Source organism: Abramis brama, assembly GCF_963993115.1.
Source record: "Abramis brama genome assembly, chromosome: 13".
In the NCBI taxonomy this organism is placed as follows: Eukaryota; Metazoa; Chordata; class Actinopteri; order Cypriniformes; family Leuciscidae; genus Abramis; species Abramis brama.
The window spans coordinates 5048473-5066029 of record NC_139975.1 but is presented as its reverse complement, the minus strand read 5'-3'; the positions used below and the strand labels follow the sequence as shown (position 1 = coordinate 5066029).

General features: G+C 39.8%; 1 protein-coding gene across 5 annotated transcripts in view; it reads left to right on the top strand.

Moving 5' to 3' along the window:
• The window catches only part of LOC311095149 (protocadherin gamma-A11-like), a gene marked incomplete at its 5' end in the record, with an annotated part of 169103 nt that overhangs the window by 3349 nt on the left and 148197 nt on the right, over positions 1-17557 (top strand). Inside the window, one exon of one of the 5 annotated variants that reach the window (XM_084133540.1) lies at positions 990-3577. The exons of 1 other annotated variant lie outside the window; for it this stretch is intronic. In XM_084133540.1, the coding sequence (XP_083989666.1) occupies positions 1202-3577 (2376 nt within the window). 3 more of the 5 variants (XM_084133541.1, XM_084133552.1, XM_084133542.1) reach the window with 3 other exon arrangements.

Genomic DNA, 17557 nt, shown 5'->3' with positions numbered 1-17557 from the left:
GATCCTTTTCAAATAGGACGAACTAAGTTTTTCTTTGAAAAGAATATGTTCTGCGATTACAGATTAAATAATTATTTGTATTTTAATAGACCGCTTTCAACTGACTCTTAAAGATTTTGAAGTTCATTTTAAAGTCTGAGTTTCACAAGTCTTCTTTGACATGCTTTTTTATTATGTTTTTGTCAATAGCTAAGGAACCCTTTATATAACTGACACTGACATTGTATATAACTGATGGACCCTTTTAACTGTTTTCAAATGGTCTGATTAATACCTCTATCTGCCATAAAATAGCATTTGAAGCCTAAATGGCAGTAAATTAAAATACAATATGTCGTCTCTGGGTAACATTTTAGATTCAAAGAACTTAAAGTAGTTTTATTTTTTGTTGTTTTTCAATGAGATAAATCTGATATGTCTCGTTCTGTTAGCTAATATTTTAAACTCATTTAAACTTGTATGTGACATCAGTAGCTGTGTCTCTCTACGTGGATTGTGCAGTTTGTAATTGAATCTGTGACAAAATGCTGCTGTTTAACGTTTAGCGTTTTTCTCATCTTTGTCTTTATGTGATATTGGCTTATAAAAGCAATTTCGTATGTCAGCTACTTTTTATACACACTTTTCGTCTGGTTAGAAATGACAGCATTTTCGTGTTGCTGTCCGTGGTGCTGCAATGTCAGTTACTCTTGTGTGGTGTCTTGCTCTTATGTAGCTCCTAACACTCTATCCCGCTCATCATCATCGTCATCGTCATCGTCATCTTCTTCTTCTTCTTCTTCTTCTTCTTCTTCTTCCAGCAAGCCTTCTACAAATATTGTGGTCGTGTCTTTACACTCGTCAGGGAATGTTGCTGCTGACTCATGTTTTGCTAAATAATTTTACCTATAATCGACACTTAATTCTTTCAGAAATATGAATGTTGTGCAGTTTCTTCTTTTAACTCATAGTGTCGCTGTTCACCTGCAAAACAATGTGTGTCTTCAGTACACATCTCTCCACCCTGCTTCTGATGTCATACACTGGGGTTCGAGCTCGTCTCTACATAAAATCATCGACGGCGACTGTTTGCTGCTAATATTGTGGCTTTTATTCTACATTGAGTTTTATATTTGTGTTTTCTTTTATACGTTAAGAGCTGTATTGCTATAATTGCTGGTTAATATCTGAAGCATTTCAAAGGTTTATCGTTTTTGCTGAGATGTTTGGCCTTTTGTTCTCCGTGCTGATGGCGCACACCGCTTATGGAGACGTGAGCTATTCTTTCCCGGAGGAGATGAAACGCGGATCTGTGATTGGAAATATAGCAAAGGATCTCGGGCTCGATGTGAACAGACTGTCATCTCGTAAGGCTCGCATTGATACTGAAGGTAACAGAAAACGATACTGTGTCATTAATCTGAATACTGGAGAACTGACCGTAGCGGAGAGAATAGACAGAGAAGAGATTTGTGGAAAGAAAGCTTCGTGTGTTATTAATCAGGAAATGGTGCTGGAAAATCCTTTAGAACTACATCGCTTTATTCTCAATGTTGAGGACATAAATGATAATTCACCACAATTCAAACAAAGTGTAATAAAATTCGAAATACAGGAATCAGCGGTCAAAGGATCTCGATATTTATTAGATGAGGCCCACGATGCGGATATTGGTCTGAATTCAGTGCAGTCATATGTAATGCAAGACAATGAACACTTTCTTCTTAATGTATTAACGCGTTCAAATGGAAGAAAATATGGCGAGCTCGTTCTTAATAAAGAGTTGGATCGTGAGCAGCAGAAAGAGGTGACTTTAATTCTCACTGCGGTAGACGGCGGGACTCCACCGAGATCAGGGACTGTAGCCATACACGTCACTGTGCTGGATGCTAATGATAATGCTCCAGTCTTTAGTCAGGCCGTCTATAAAGTCAGTCTGCCTGAAAATTCTCCTGTAGAGACTGTAGTGGTGACAGTGAGCGCTACTGATGCTGATGAGGGACAAAATGGAGAAGTTGCCTATGAATTTGGTCATTTATCCGAACGCCTTATGGAAATATTTTCTCTTAATTCGTTGTCTGGAGAGATTAAACTAACAGGACTCATTGATTATGAGGAGGAGAATTTAATTGAGTTTCCAATTCAAGCCAAAGATGGGCAAGGGTTAGCGAGTCATGGTACAGTAATAATAAATGTTATTGATGTCAATGATAACAGCCCTATAATAGTAATTAGCTCTCTTAACAGTCCCGTTCCTGAGAACGCGTTACCCGGTACAGAGGTTGGCATCATTAATGTTCAGGACAGAGACTCTGAGAATAACGGACAGGTGCGCTGCTCCATTCAGCAAAACGTCCCATTTAAACTCGTTCCTTCAATCAAAAATTACTATTCTCTGGTGACCACAGGTGAATTAGACCGCGAGCTGCTCTCTGATTATAATATTACAATCACTGCTACTGATGAGGGCTCTCCGCCTTTATCTTCCACTAAGAATATTCACTTGACTGTAGCTGACGTGAATGATAATCCACCTGTATTTGAGGAGCAGAATTACAGAGCTCATGTGCAAGAAAATAACAAACCGGGCTCCTCTATTTGTTCAGTATCAGCTACAGACCCGGACTGGAGACAGAATGGCACTGTAGTTTATTCTCTGTTGTCCTCTGATGTCAATGGCGCACCGGTGTCCTCCTTTCTATCCATTAACGGAGACACCGGGGTCATTCATGCCGTGAGGTCGTTTGATTACGAACAGATGAAGAGTTTCAAAGTGCTCGTGTTAGCCAGAGACAACGGTTCTCCTCCTCTGAGCAGTAACGTGACCGTGAGTGTCTTCATATCGGATGAGAATGACAACTCTCCTCAGATATTATACCCCTCTCCGGAAGGAAACTCCTTCATGACCGAGATGGTCCCCAAAGCTGCGCAGGCGCGCTCCCTGGTCTCCAAGGTGATCGCTGTGGACGCGGATTCTGGACAGAACGCGTGGCTCTCGTATCACATTATTAAAGCGACTGATCCGGGACTTTTCACTATCGGTGTCCACAGCGGGGAGATCAGGACGCAGCGGGACATTTCTGAATCTGACAGCATGAAACAGAACCTTATTGTGTCCGTGAGAGATAACGGACAGCCCTCTCTCTCAGCCACGTGCGCGTTGTACTTACTCATATCAGATAACTTGGCTGAAGTTCCAGAACTGAAAGACATGTCTCATGACGAGAGCAGCTCCAAACTGACGTTTTATTTGATCATCGCGCTGGTGTCCGTTTCCACTTTCTTCCTGACCTTCATCATCATCATCCTGGCCGTGAGGTTTTGTCGCAGGAGAAAGCCCAGACTGTTGTTTGATGGAGCTGTAGCCATTCCCAGCGCCTATCTCCCTCCAAATTACGCAGAGGTGGAGGGCGCGGGAACTCTCCGCAGCACTTACAATTATGACGCGTACCTGACCACGGGCTCGCGCACTAGTGACTTCAAGTTCGTCAGATCTTATAATGAGGGCACACTGACTGCTGACCTGACTCTGAAAAAGACTCAGTCCGCTGTGGATGATCTTGAAGGACTTGATGCGGAAATCAACGATTCGTTTCAGGTAGGACTAAGTCTGTCTTTAAGAAATAATTTAGTGGATTGAAATTGTGAAAAAGTGTATTTTCCCCCACTTGACTGCTTTCATTGGCATTGTTTTCTGTTGTTGGCAGATCACGTGGCTCTTTCAATCTTTTTTGTTTGTTTGTTTTTGTTTTGTGTGGACAAATATTTTTGAAGGTCAGTTTAAAATCAGAAAAGTAGCTGTGGTCTTTTGCTTTTTTTGTCTGGTCTAGTATGAACAATTTTAATACGTGACATGATTCGCAAATCGATGTGTTTTTGTTTTTCTTGTTTATTTTTTTGGCACTAGCTGCGATTTTGGGTTCAAAGCGGAAAAAGTTGTTTATTATTAATCTTTTACTGTTACAAGGACAAGTTGAATTTATGAGGAAGTGTTGATATTTTAAGCAGTTTTACGTTTTTATTGATATATTTTAATGTAGCTATAAAGGGAATTAATTTCGGATGTCAGTTTCAGTAATTTTCCGTTAAGCGAAGTATCTTAAACGTCATTTTAATCGGATTGGAAATGGGAGAGGGCAGGTTTCCTCTGTTGCTGTCCGTGGTGCTGCACTGTCATACTCTTGGTGTTTGTTTTTTTTTTGCTCTTGCGTATGTGTAACTCTCTACCCCTCCATGGCTTTTTATTTTATTATTATTTTTGTTTATTTTTACTAATATACATTCTGGGTTTGTGTTTTTATCTCTCCACTTCAGGAAATGTTGCTGTTGTCTCCTGTTTAGCTAAACAATTGCTTTACAATAAAATAAGTATATAGTTGCTGAATAAGTACACAAAACCCATTCTTTGTATACTATAACACTTAATTCTGTGAGAAAAATGGATGTCATGCAGTTTCTTACTTAAACTCATAGTGTCGCTGTTCACCTGCAAAACAACGTGTGTGTTCAGTACACATCTCTCCACCCTGTTTCGATGTCATACGCTGGGCTTCGAGCTCGTTTCGTTATACAAAATCATCTACAGTGACAGAAGGACTGTATATTAGGCAGTCAGTCTATTTTTCTAAATTTCTTCATTTTGTGTTTTATTTTACATGTTATTTATCTGGATATAATTTCTGCTCAGTTTATTAAGCATTTCAATAGTTGCTGTTGAGATGGTTGGCCTTTTGTTCTTCATGCTGATGGCGCACACCGCTTATGGAGACGTGAGCTATTCTTTCCCGGAGGAGATGAAACGCGGATCTGTGATTGGAAATATAGCAAAGGATCTCGGACTCGATGTGAACAGACTTTCATCTCGAAAGGCTCGTATTGATACTGAAGGTAACATAAAACGATACTGTGTCATTAATCTGAATACTGGAGAACTGACCGTAGCGGAGAGAATCGACAGAGAGGAGATTTGTGGAAAGAAAGCTTCATGCGTTATTAATCAGGAACTGGTGCTGGAAAATCCTTTAGAACTACATCGCTTTATTCTCAATGTCGAGGACATAAATGATAATTCACCACAATTCAAACAAAGTGTAATAAAATTCGAAATACGGGAATCAGCGGTCAAAGGATCTCGTTATTTATTAGATGAGGCAAACGATGCGGATATTGGTATGAATTCAGTGCAGACATATGTAATGCAAGACAATGAACACTTTCTTCTTAGTGTATTAACGCGTTCAAATGGCAGAAAATATGGAGAACTCGTTCTTAATAAAGAGCTGGATCGTGAGCAGCAGAAAGAGGTGACTTTAATTCTCACTGCGGTAGACGGCGGGACTCCACCGAGATCAGGGACTGTAGCCATACACGTCACTGTGCTGGATGCTAATGATAATGCTCCAGTCTTTAGTCAGGCCGTCTATAAAGTCAGTCTGCCTGAAAATTCTCCTGTAGATACTGTAGTGGTGACAGTGAGCGCTACTGATGCTGATGAGGGACAAAATGGAGAAGTGACCTATGAATTTGGCCATTTATCCGAACGCCTTCTGGAAATATTTTCCCTTAATTCGTTGTCTGGAGAGATTAAACTAACAGGCCTCATTGATTATGAGGAGGATAATTTAATTGAGCTGCCAATTCAAGCCAAAGATGGTCAAGGGTTAGCGAGTCATGGTACAGTAATAATAGATGTTATTGATGCCAATGATAACGCCCCTAGAGTGACACTTAAATCTCTAAACAGCCCCGTTCCCGAGAACGCGTTACCCGGTACAGAGGTTGGCATCATTAATGTTCAGGACAGAGACTCTGAGAATAACGGACAGGTGCGCTGCTCCATTCAGCAAAACGTCCCATTTAAACTCGTTCCTTCAATCAAAAATTACTATTCTCTGGTGACCACAGGTGAATTAGACCGCGAGCTGCTCTCTGATTATAATATTACAATCACTGCTACTGATGAGGGCTCTCCGCCTTTATCTTCCACTAAGAATATTCACTTGACTGTAGCTGACGTGAATGATAATCCACCTGTATTTGAGGAGCAGAATTACAGAGCTCATGTGCAAGAAAATAACAAACCGGGCTCCTCTATTTGTTCAGTATCAGCTACAGACCCGGACTGGAGACAGAATGGCACTGTAGTTTATTCTCTGTTGTCCTCTGATGTCAATGGCGCACCGGTGTCCTCCTTTCTATCCATTAACGGAGACACCGGGGTCATTCATGCCGTGAGGTCGTTTGATTACGAACAGATGAAGAGTTTCAAAGTGCTCGTGTTAGCCAGAGACAACGGTTCTCCTCCTCTGAGCAGTAACGTGACCGTGAGTGTCTTCATATCGGATGAGAATGACAACTCTCCTCAGATATTATACCCCTCTCCGGAAGGAAACTCCTTCATGACCGAGATGGTCCCCAAAGCTGCGCAGGCGCGCTCCCTGGTCTCCAAGGTGATCGCAGTGGACGCGGATTCTGGACAGAACGCGTGGCTCTCGTATCACATTATTAAAGCGACTGATCCGGGACTTTTCACTATCGGTGTCCACAGCGGGGAGATCAGGACGCAGCGGGACATTTCTGAATCTGACAGCATGAAACAGAACCTTATTGTGTCCGTGAGAGATAACGGACAGCCCTCTCTCTCAGCCACGTGCGCGTTGTATTTACTCATATCAGATAACTTGGCTGAAGTTCCAGAACTGAAAGACATGTCTCATGACGAGAGCAGCTCCAAACTGACGTTTTATTTGATCATCGCGCTGGTGTCCGTTTCCACTTTCTTCCTGACCTTCATCATCATCATCCTGGCCGTGAGGTTTTGTCGCAGGAGAAAGCCCAGACTGTTGTTTGATGGAGCTGTAGCCATTCCCAGCGCCTATCTCCCTCCAAATTACGCAGAGGTGGAGGGCGCGGGAACTCTCCGCAGCACTTACAATTATGACGCGTACCTGACCACGGGCTCGCGCACTAGTGACTTCAAGTTCATCAGGTCTTATAATGAGGGCACACTGACTGCTGACCTGACTCTGAAAAAGACTCAGTCCGCTGTGGATGATCTTGAAGGACTTGATCCGGAAATCAACGATTCGTTTCAGGTAGGACTAACAAAGTATTTATGTTTTAATGGTCTGAGCTTCCATATTAAATGTGTATTCGCGTTCAAAGTTGACCGCTTTGATTGGCAACAGGCTCTTAAAAATATCACGTGGAGATTTTCTGAGGGCGAAGTTTATGTCAGAAAGGCGTTTTTATTTTATTTTATTTTCTTGTTGTTCTCCTTTCTCTTTCCCTGCCTCTAATCTTTCTAAAGTCAAAGAACTTGCTTCGTCCTTTTGGAAGGTTTTTTTTTTTTTTTTTTTTTTTTTTGTTATCTGAGTCAGCATGCTCTCTGATAAAGATGCGTTTTTCCTTGATTCACGGTTTTAAGTCATGCCATAAGGCTTGTCTCTGTGTATTATCATCACCATGTTTCATTACCGTTTTTTTATTGGTGACTGAGGCCTTGATATCGAAAGGATAACAACATTTGCAAATTATTTAGAAAGTTCAAAATAAATAAATAATGGAACTTGTTTGAAGTTTTTTCATGTTAATTTCCTTTTAAATTCTATAATTCTTTCTGCCTTCTCTGTAACTTAATAAGAAATTACTCTAACTTTTACATTAGGCTACTTTCATCATGGAGTCCTTAATATGACTTATTTTTAGCAGCTTCATTTACATAGAATTAATTACACAAACTTTTAAAAGACCTGTGAGGCGTTAACTTGCCTATGAAATACAGTTATTGGAGTGCAGGACAGTGTATCTGTTTTTTAGGTAGTACTAACAGTCTTTCTTTTAAGAATGGTTTGATTTACAGATTTTATATGTATTTGTGTTCTAAACTTAGTGCTTTCTTTGGCAGCAGACTCTGTTCTTGACAGATCTTTTTTCTCTTTCATGTAATTTTATTGTAGTATATGAGTGACATTTTGTCATCAGAGATGTACCATGAGGAGTTGTCTTCAAATAAATAAATAAAATTAACATAAATTTTGTCATGTGGGCAGTTTTAAGTTATGAGGTATTCACAAAGCTGTGTTTTTACTTATTTAGGTACTTGTATTTTTCCCCTAGCTACTGTTTTGGATTTAAATAGGTTAAAAGTTGATTGTTGGTGATCTTTAGATGTAAGAAATCTAATTTCTGCTTCACTCTGTTGAATAATCTTTCTTTCTAGCTTTTTTTTAGTATTAGTTTTAAATAATTTTTGGATCATTAGTAGGCTATGTGTGTCCTGCTTTGTAATATGATCTATGAATGTTAATATTTTAAGTAGTTTTACGTTTTCTCTCATCGATGTCTCCTTTTTGTATTGATGGTATACAGATGGAATTAAAGTCGGGTGACAGAAATATGCCATTAAGTGTAATTTTGTAAATGTCCAATAATGTCCTTGTATTCTGTTTGTAAATAGCATAGAGCTGGTTTTCCCTGTCGCTGTCCGTGGTGCTGCACTGGCGTTTACTCTTGGTGTTTGAGCGTGTTGCTCTTTCCTCTCATATATTATACCTCACACAACTCTATCCTGCTGTATCTTTTCTTTTCTTTTTTTAATAATACACATACTGTTGTCGTATTTCTCTCACACTCTTCATAAAATATTGCTGCTGGCTTTTGTTTTGCTAAACAATTTTAAGTATATAACCAGAGTTCTTTTATATGATGCGACACTTAATCCTGTCAAAAATATATATAATTTTTATGTAGTTTCTTCTTTTTAACTCACAGTGTCGCTGTTTACCTGCAAAACCATGTGTGTGCTCAGTACACATCTCTCCACCCTGTTTATGATGTCATACACAGTTTCAAGCTCGTCTTGTTATAGAAAATCGTCGACGGTGACCAAAGGACTATTTCAGACACTGGATTTATTTGTACACGCATGCTTCTTTTATATGTTACTTGTATATCTGGATTTAATTTCTAAACAATTTCTGAAACATTTGAAATGTTCTGCTTTGCTGGCGAGATGTTTGGCCTTTTGTTCTTCGTGCTGATGGCGCACACCGCTTATGGAGACGTGAGCTATTCTTTCCCGGAGGAGATGAAACGCGGATCTGTGATTGGAAATATAGCAAAGGATCTCGGACTCGATGTGAACAGACTTTCATCTCGTAAGGCTCGCATTGATACTGAAGGTAATAGAAAACGATACTGTGACATTAATCTGAATACTGGAGAACTGACCGTAGCGGAGAGAATCGACAGAGAAGAGATTTGTGGAAAGAAAGCTTCGTGTGTTCTTAAGCAAGAGCTCGTGCTGGAAAATCCATTAGAACTACATCGTTTTATTCTCAATATTGAGGACATAAATGATAATTCACCACAGTTCAAGGAAAGTGTTATAAAATTCGAAATACAGGAATCAGCGGTCAAAGGATCGCGTTATTTATTAGAAGAGGCTTACGATGCGGATATTGGCATGAATTCAGTGCAGTCATATACACTTCAAAATAATGAACATTTTGTTCTTAATGTACTTACCAGGGCAAATGGGAAAAAATATGGCGAGCTCGTTCTTAATAAAGAGTTGGATCGTGAGCAGCAGAAAGAGGTGACTTTAATTCTCACTGCGGTAGACGGCGGGACTCCACCGAGATCAGGGACTGTAGCCATACACGTCACTGTGCTGGATGCTAATGATAATGCTCCAGTCTTTAGTCAGGCCGTCTATAAAGTCAGTCTGCCTGAAAATTCTCCTGTAGATACTGTAGTGGTGACAGTGAGCGCTACTGATGCCGACGAGGGACAAAATGGAGAAGTGACGTATGCATTTGGTCATTTACTTCAAAAGATCCTGCAATTATTTTTCATCGATGCAGTGTCTGGTGTAATTAAACTAACGGGTCCAATTGATTATGAAGAGGAGAGTACAATCGAACTTCCCATTCAAGCTAAAGATGGTCAAGGTTTAGCCAGTTATTCCACCATATTAATAGATATTGTTGATGTTAACGATAACGCCCCTATAGTAATACTTAAATCTATTAACAGCCCCGTTCCTGAGAACGCGTTACCCGGTACAGAGGTTGGCATCATTAATGTGCAGGACAGAGACTCTGAGAATAACGGACAGGTGCGCTGCTCCATTCAGCAAAACGTCCCATTTAAACTCGTTCCTTCAATCAAAAACTACTATTCTCTGGTGACCACAGGTGAATTAGACCGCGAGCTGCTCTCTGATTATAATATTACAATCACTGCTACTGATGAGGGCTCTCCGCCTTTATCTTCCACTAAGAATATTCACTTGACTGTAGCTGACGTGAATGATAATCCACCTGTATTTGAGGAGCAGAATTACAGAGCTCATGTGCAAGAAAATAACAAACCGGGCTCCTCTATTTGTTCAGTATCAGCTACAGACCCGGACTGGAGACAGAATGGCACTGTAGTTTATTCTCTGTTGTCCTCTGATGTCAATGGCGCACCGGTGTCCTCCTTTCTATCCATTAACGGAGACACCGGGGTCATTCATGCCGTGAGGTCGTTTGATTACGAACAGATGAAGAGTTTCAAAGTGCTCGTGTTAGCCAGAGACAACGGTTCTCCTCCTCTGAGCAGTAACGTGACCGTGAGTGTCTTCATATCGGATGAGAATGACAACTCTCCTCAGATATTATACCCCTCTCCGGAAGGAAACTCCTTCATGACCGAGATGGTCCCCAAAGCTGCGCAGGCGCGCTCCCTGGTCTCCAAGGTGATCGCCGTGGACGCGGATTCTGGACAGAACGCGTGGCTCTCGTATCACATTATTAAAGCGACTGATCCGGGACTTTTCACTATCGGTGTCCACAGCGGGGAGATCAGGACGCAGCGGGACATTTCTGAATCTGACAGCATGAGACAGAACCTTATTGTGTCCGTGAGAGATAACGGACAGCCCTCTCTCTCAGCCACGTGCGCGTTGTATTTACTCATATCAGATAACTTGGCTGAAGTTCCAGAACTGAAAGACATGTCTCATGACGAGAGCAGCTCCAAACTGACGTTTTATTTGATCATCGCGCTGGTGTCCGTTTCCACTTTCTTCCTGACCTTCATCATCATCATCCTGGCCGTGAGGTTTTGTCGCAGGAGAAAGCCCAGACTGTTGTTTGATGGAGCTGTAGCCATTCCCAGCGCCTATCTCCCTCCAAATTACGCAGAGGTGGAGGGCGCGGGAACTCTCCGCAGCACTTACAATTATGACGCGTACCTGACCACGGGCTCGCGCACTAGTGACTTCAAGTTCATCAGGTCTTATAATGAGGGCACACTGACTGCTGACCTGACTCTGAAAAAGACTCAGTCCGCTGTGGATGATCTTGAAGGACTTGATGCGGAAATGAACGACTCCTTTCAGGTAGGACTAACTTTAAAAAAAATAATAAAAAAAATAAATAAAAAAAATAGATTCAGTATTCATGCATGTTTAATATTGACTGCTTTCATTGGCCAGAAAAAAATACGTGGCTCACTCAAGTGATACTGTAAACTTGAACATTTTAGAGGGTCAGTTTGAAGTCTGAAAAGTTATGTCAGTGTTTTCATATATTATTTTATTTAATACACTGTCAAGTTATTTTTGTACGTTTTTTATATAATTTTGTAAATCAGGGGCAATTTTTTATTTATTTTTATTTTTTAAAATGTTTTAAAGGGATTTCAGAAATGTTAACAGTTGTGATTAAGTGGCGTAAACTCATGTAATGTGATGCGATGCGGTGTGAAAAGTTGGTGAGTTTCTCCATAGGCTATTTTGTTTATTTATTTATTTATTTTTGGTCTTCCCGTCGTGTTAAAAAAATAAATAAATGCTGGATAGTAAGTTAGATGAAAAGGGCATATTTCTATTTGCTGTCCATGGTTCTGTACAGACAGTGTCTGTTGCTGATGAGGTTTTTTGCTCTCTACTGTGTCTAAATACAGCCGTATTTTTAAGAACAGATGCTCTTGAAAATCGAGCTTGTTCTCTTTTAAATTCTACGAGAATATTTGGTTGTTCCGGGCCATTGATATTGTAAAGTCATTTTATGCGTTGTATCCAAGTTTTGGCATTCATTGTCAGTTATTAGAGTTTCCTAATTTAACTCTGTGTTGTTGTGTACCAGTGCCACCGTTGGCATTCACATTGTTTCTCTCCACTCATGGTGTTCATGGTGTCATATTCAGGACTGACATCACAGTTCGCTGTAGACAAACAGATGATGTTAAACGGTTGAGGTATTGACTGGATTTACAGAGTAAATGTGTATATGCAATTTATTTGACTGCTTTTGACAACATACTCTTTAAAATAGCAAGATCGCGCGCCTCATTCAAGTGCTTTTAGACACATGAACATTTGTGAGGATCATTATAAAATCTGAAAAATGTATATATTAGTCTAATTTATTTTTAGATTTTGCTCATGTATGATTAACTGTGTAATGTATCATGTTTCACAAGTCGTGTTACTATTGAGTTTTGCGTTCTTTTTAGTCGCTATTCAAAGAGCTTACAGTTAGCCTTTTTGGTCACGTGTAAAGAAATAAATCTGAAACTGACTTGTTCTTTTGACTAATCCTTTTGTCAAGCGCATTTTAACGTTTTTTCTAACATCTCTTTTTGTGCCTATATTGATTCGTATTTTTGTAATAGAATCTATTACAAAATATTGCTGTTTTATGTAATTTTGCGTTTCTCTCATCAATGTCTCCTTCATGTGAAATGTGGCTTATAAGGGAAATTTAATTCCGACATCAACAGTTTTTAAATACCATTTAAGTAGGAAGGGGAATAGCGTTGTGCAGGTTTTGCTGTCGCTGTCCGTGGTGCTGCATCCGCATTTATTCTTGACGTTTGGGTATTTTGCTCATAAATAATGTAGACTTTTATACTTGTTTAATTTTTTATTATTATTATTATTATTATTATTAGAACCTTAAATTTTGTTATTTTATTTATCTTTCAGTCTTCAGTTAATGTCGCTGCTTGTTCTTGTTTCTCAAAATAATTCAGCATATGCAAGTTCGGCGTACATTCCAAGCACTTAATTCTGTCGAGAGATTAAAAAATATATATCATGCAGTTTTTTATTTTAACTCACAGTGTCGCTGTTCACCTGCACAACCATTAGACTTCAGTACACATCTCTCCACCCTGCTTCTGATGTCATACACAGGGCTTTTAAGCTCGCCTCATTGTAGAACATCGTCGACGGAGACTGCCTCATATACTGTCTACATTTCTAGATTTAGATTTACATGTATGTTTTCCTTTACATGTATATTGCTGTGTTCCTGGATTTAATTGCTTAGGCATTTCAAACGTTCTGCGGTGCTGTTGAGATGTTTGGCCTTTTGTTCTTCGTGCTGATGGCGCACACCGCTTATGGAGACGTGAGCTATTCTTTCCCGGAGGAGATGAAACGCGGATCTGTGATTGGAAATATAGCAAAGGATCTCGGACTCGATGTGAACAGACTGTCATCTCGTAAGGCTCGTATTGATACTGAAGGTAACAGAAAACGATATTGTGACATTAATCTGAATACTGGAGAACTGACCGTAGCGGAGAGAATCGACAGAGAAGGACTTTGCAGAGAAAAACTTACATGCTTTTTGCATTTCGACTTTGTTCTAGAATATCCACTGGAATTGCATCGGGTTAATATCCAAATTGTAGACATAAACGACAATTCTCCCGTTTTTCCTAAAGATTTTGTTAAGCTTGACATTAGTGAATCTGCTGCTAAAGGAGTGCGGTTTCGAGTGAATGAAGCTCGAGATCCAGATATAGGACACAATTCCGTGCAAAGCTACACATTGCAAAGGAATGAGAATTTTGTGCTTTCTGTTAATTATTTAACCGAAGGTGTCAAAAATATTGAGTTAGTTTTAGAAAAAGAGTTGGATCGTGAGCAGCAGAAAGAGGTGACTTTAATTCTCACTGCGGTAGACGGCGGGACTCCACCGAGATCAGGGACTGTAGCCATACACGTCACTGTGCTGGATGCTAATGATAATGCTCCAGTCTTTAGTCAGGCCGTCTATAAAGTCAGTCTGCCTGAAAATTCTCCTGTAGATACTGTAGTGGTGACAGTGAGCGCTACTGATGCTGACGAGGGACAAAATGGCGAAGTAACATATGCATTTAGTCATTTAACTGAAACAGCAAAAGAAATATTTTCATTAAATGACAAAACTGGAGAAATTAATCTGGTAGGATCAGTCGATTTTGAGGATGAGGTAAGATTTGAAATGATTATTGAAGGAAAAGATGATTATGGCCTTTCCACCATCACAAAAGTTTTTATAGATGTCACAGATATGAATGACAATGCCCCAGTTATATTAGTTAAATCTCTGAACAGTCCGGTTCCTGAGAACGCGTTACCCGGTACAGAGGTTGGCATCATTAATGTTCAGGACAGAGACTCTGAGAATAACGGACAGGTGCGCTGCTCCATTCAGCAAAACGTCCCATTTAAACTCGTACCTTCAATCAAAAACTACTATTCTCTCGTGACCACAGGTGAATTAGACCGCGAGCTGCTCTCTGATTATAATATTACAATCACTGCTACTGATGAGGGCTCTCCGCCTTTATCTTCCACTAAGAATATTCACTTGACTGTAGCTGACGTGAATGATAATCCACCTGTATTTGAGGAGCAGAATTACAGAGCTCATGTGCAAGAAAATAACAAACCGGGCTCCTCTATTTGTTCAGTATCAGCTACAGACCCGGACTGGAGACAGAATGGCACTGTAGTTTATTCTCTGTTGTCCTCTGATGTCAATGGCGCACCGGTGTCCTCCTTTCTATCCATTAACGGAGACACCGGGGTCATTCATGCCGTGAGGTCGTTTGATTACGAACAGATGAAGAGTTTCAAAGTGCTCGTGTTAGCCAGAGACAACGGTTCTCCTCCTCTGAGCAGTAACGTGACCGTGAGTGTCTTCATATCGGATGAGAATGACAACTCTCCTCAGATATTATACCCCTCTCCGGAAGGAAACTCCTTCATGACCGAGATGGTTCCCAAAGCTGCGCAGGCGCGCTCCCTGGTCTCCAAGGTGATCGCCGTGGACGCGGATTCTGGACAGAACGCGTGGCTCTCGTATCACATTATTAAAGCGACTGATCCGGGACTTTTCACTATCGGTGTCCACAGCGGGGAGATCAGGACGCAGCGGGACATTTCTGAATCTGACAGCATGAAACAGAACCTTATTGTGTCCGTGAGAGATAACGGACAACCCTCTCTCTCAGCCACGTGCGCGTTGTATTTACTCATATCAGATAACTTGGCTGAAGTTCCAGAACTGAAAGACATGTCTCATGACGAGAGCAGCTCCAAACTGACGTTTTATTTGATCATCGCGCTGGTGTCCGTTTCCACTTTCTTCCTGACCTTCATCATCATCATCCTGGCCGTGAGGTTTTGTCGCAGGAGAAAGCCCAGACTGTTGTTTGATGGAGCTGTAGCCATTCCCAGCGCCTATCTCCCTCCAAATTACGCAGAGGTGGAGGGCGCGGGAACTCTCCGCAGCACTTACAATTATGACGCGTACCTGACCACGGGCTCGCGCACTAGTGACTTCAAGTTCATCAGATCTTATAATGAGGGCACACTGACTGCTGACCTGACTCTGAAAAAGACTCAGTCCGCTGTGGATGATCTCGAAGGACTTGATGCGGAAATCAACGATTCCTTTCAGGTAGGACTAACAAAGTATTTATTTATTTTTTATGGCCTGGGATTCCATATTAAATATTTGTGTACATAGTAACCGCTTTGATTGGCAACAGACTCTTTAAAAGATCACGTGGAGATTTTCTGAGGGCGAAGTTGATGTCAGAAAAGTAGCTACATTAATTGGTATGTTTATAAATACTTTTTTAGATTTTCTGGTCATATGTTATAAATTGTAAGTCAAGAATGCTTGGTTCACGAATTAATTCACGAATCTAGTTTTACGTACCTATTTTTATTTTTATTTTTATTTTTATTTTTTATTTTCGTTTTCCTTTCTCTTTCCCTGCCTCTAAACTTTCTAAAGTCAAATAACTTGCTTCGTCCTTTTGGAAGCTTTTTTTGTTTGTTATCTGAGTCAGCATGCTCTCTGATAACGACGTCTTTTTTCCTTGATTCACGGTTTTAAGTCATGCGATATGGCTTGTCTCTGTGTATTATCATCATCATGTTTCAGTACCGTTTTTTTTTATTGGTGACTGAGGCCTTGATATCGAAAGGATTAACGACATTTGCAAATTATTTAGAAAGTTAAAACAATTTAATAACGGAACTTGTTTGAACTTTTTTCATGTTAATTTGCTTTTAAATTCTATTATTCTTTCTGCCTTCTCTAACAATAAAGTAGTTTTTAGAAATAACTCTGTAACTTTTGCATTAGGCTACTTTCATCATGGTGTCCTTAATGACATTAGCAGCTTCATTTACATAGACTTAAAGCCTGTGTGGCGTTAACTTGCCTATGAAATACAGTTATTGGAGTGCAGGACAGTGTATCGTGTTTTTTATGTAGTACTACACAGTCTTTCTTTTAACCATGGTTTGATTTACAGATTTTATGTGTATTTGTGTTCTAAACTTAGTGCTTTCTTTGGCAGCAGACTCTGTTCTTGACAGATCTTTTGTCTCTTTCATGTACTTTTATTGTAGTATATGAGTGACATTTTGTCATCAGAGATGTACCATGAGGAGTTGTCTTCAAATAAATAAATAAAATTAACATAAATTTTGTCATGTGGGCAGTTTTAAGTTATGAGGTATTCACAAAGCTGTGTTTTTACTTATTTAGGTACTTGTATTTTTCTCCCCACTAACTACTTTTTTGGATTTAAATAGGTTAAAAGTTGATTGTTGGTGATCTTTAGAGGTCAGAAATCTAATTTCTGCTTAATTCTGTTGAATAAACCATCTGTCTAGCTTTTTTATTTATATTATCTTTCATACTTTTTGAGATCATTAGTAGACTATGTTTCCGTGGATTCTGATTTTTGTAATTGAATCTATGAATGTTGATATTTTAAGTAGTTTGACGTTTTCTCTCATGATGTCTCCTTTATGTATTGATGGTTTATAGATGGAATTAAAGTCTGATGACAGAAATATGCCATTAAAGTGTAATTTTGTAAATGTCTTTGTATTCTGTTTGGAAATAGCATAGAGCTGGTTTTCCCTGTCGCTGTCCGTGGTGCTGCACTGGCGTTTACTCTTGGTGTTTGAGCGTGTTGCTCTTTCCTCTCCTATATTATACCTCACACCACTTTATCAGGCTATAGCTTTTGTTTATTGTTTTAATAATACACATACTGTGGTCGTATTTATCGCACACTCTTCATAAAATGTTGCTGCTGGCATTTGTTTTGCTAAACAATTTTAAGTATATAACAAAAATTCTTTATATAATCCGACACTTAATCCTGTCAAATATGTATAGAATTTGTATGTAGTTTCTTCTTTTTTACTCACAGTGTCGCTGTTTACCTGCAAAACCTTGTGTTTGTTCAATACACATCTCTCCACCCTGCTTCTGATGTC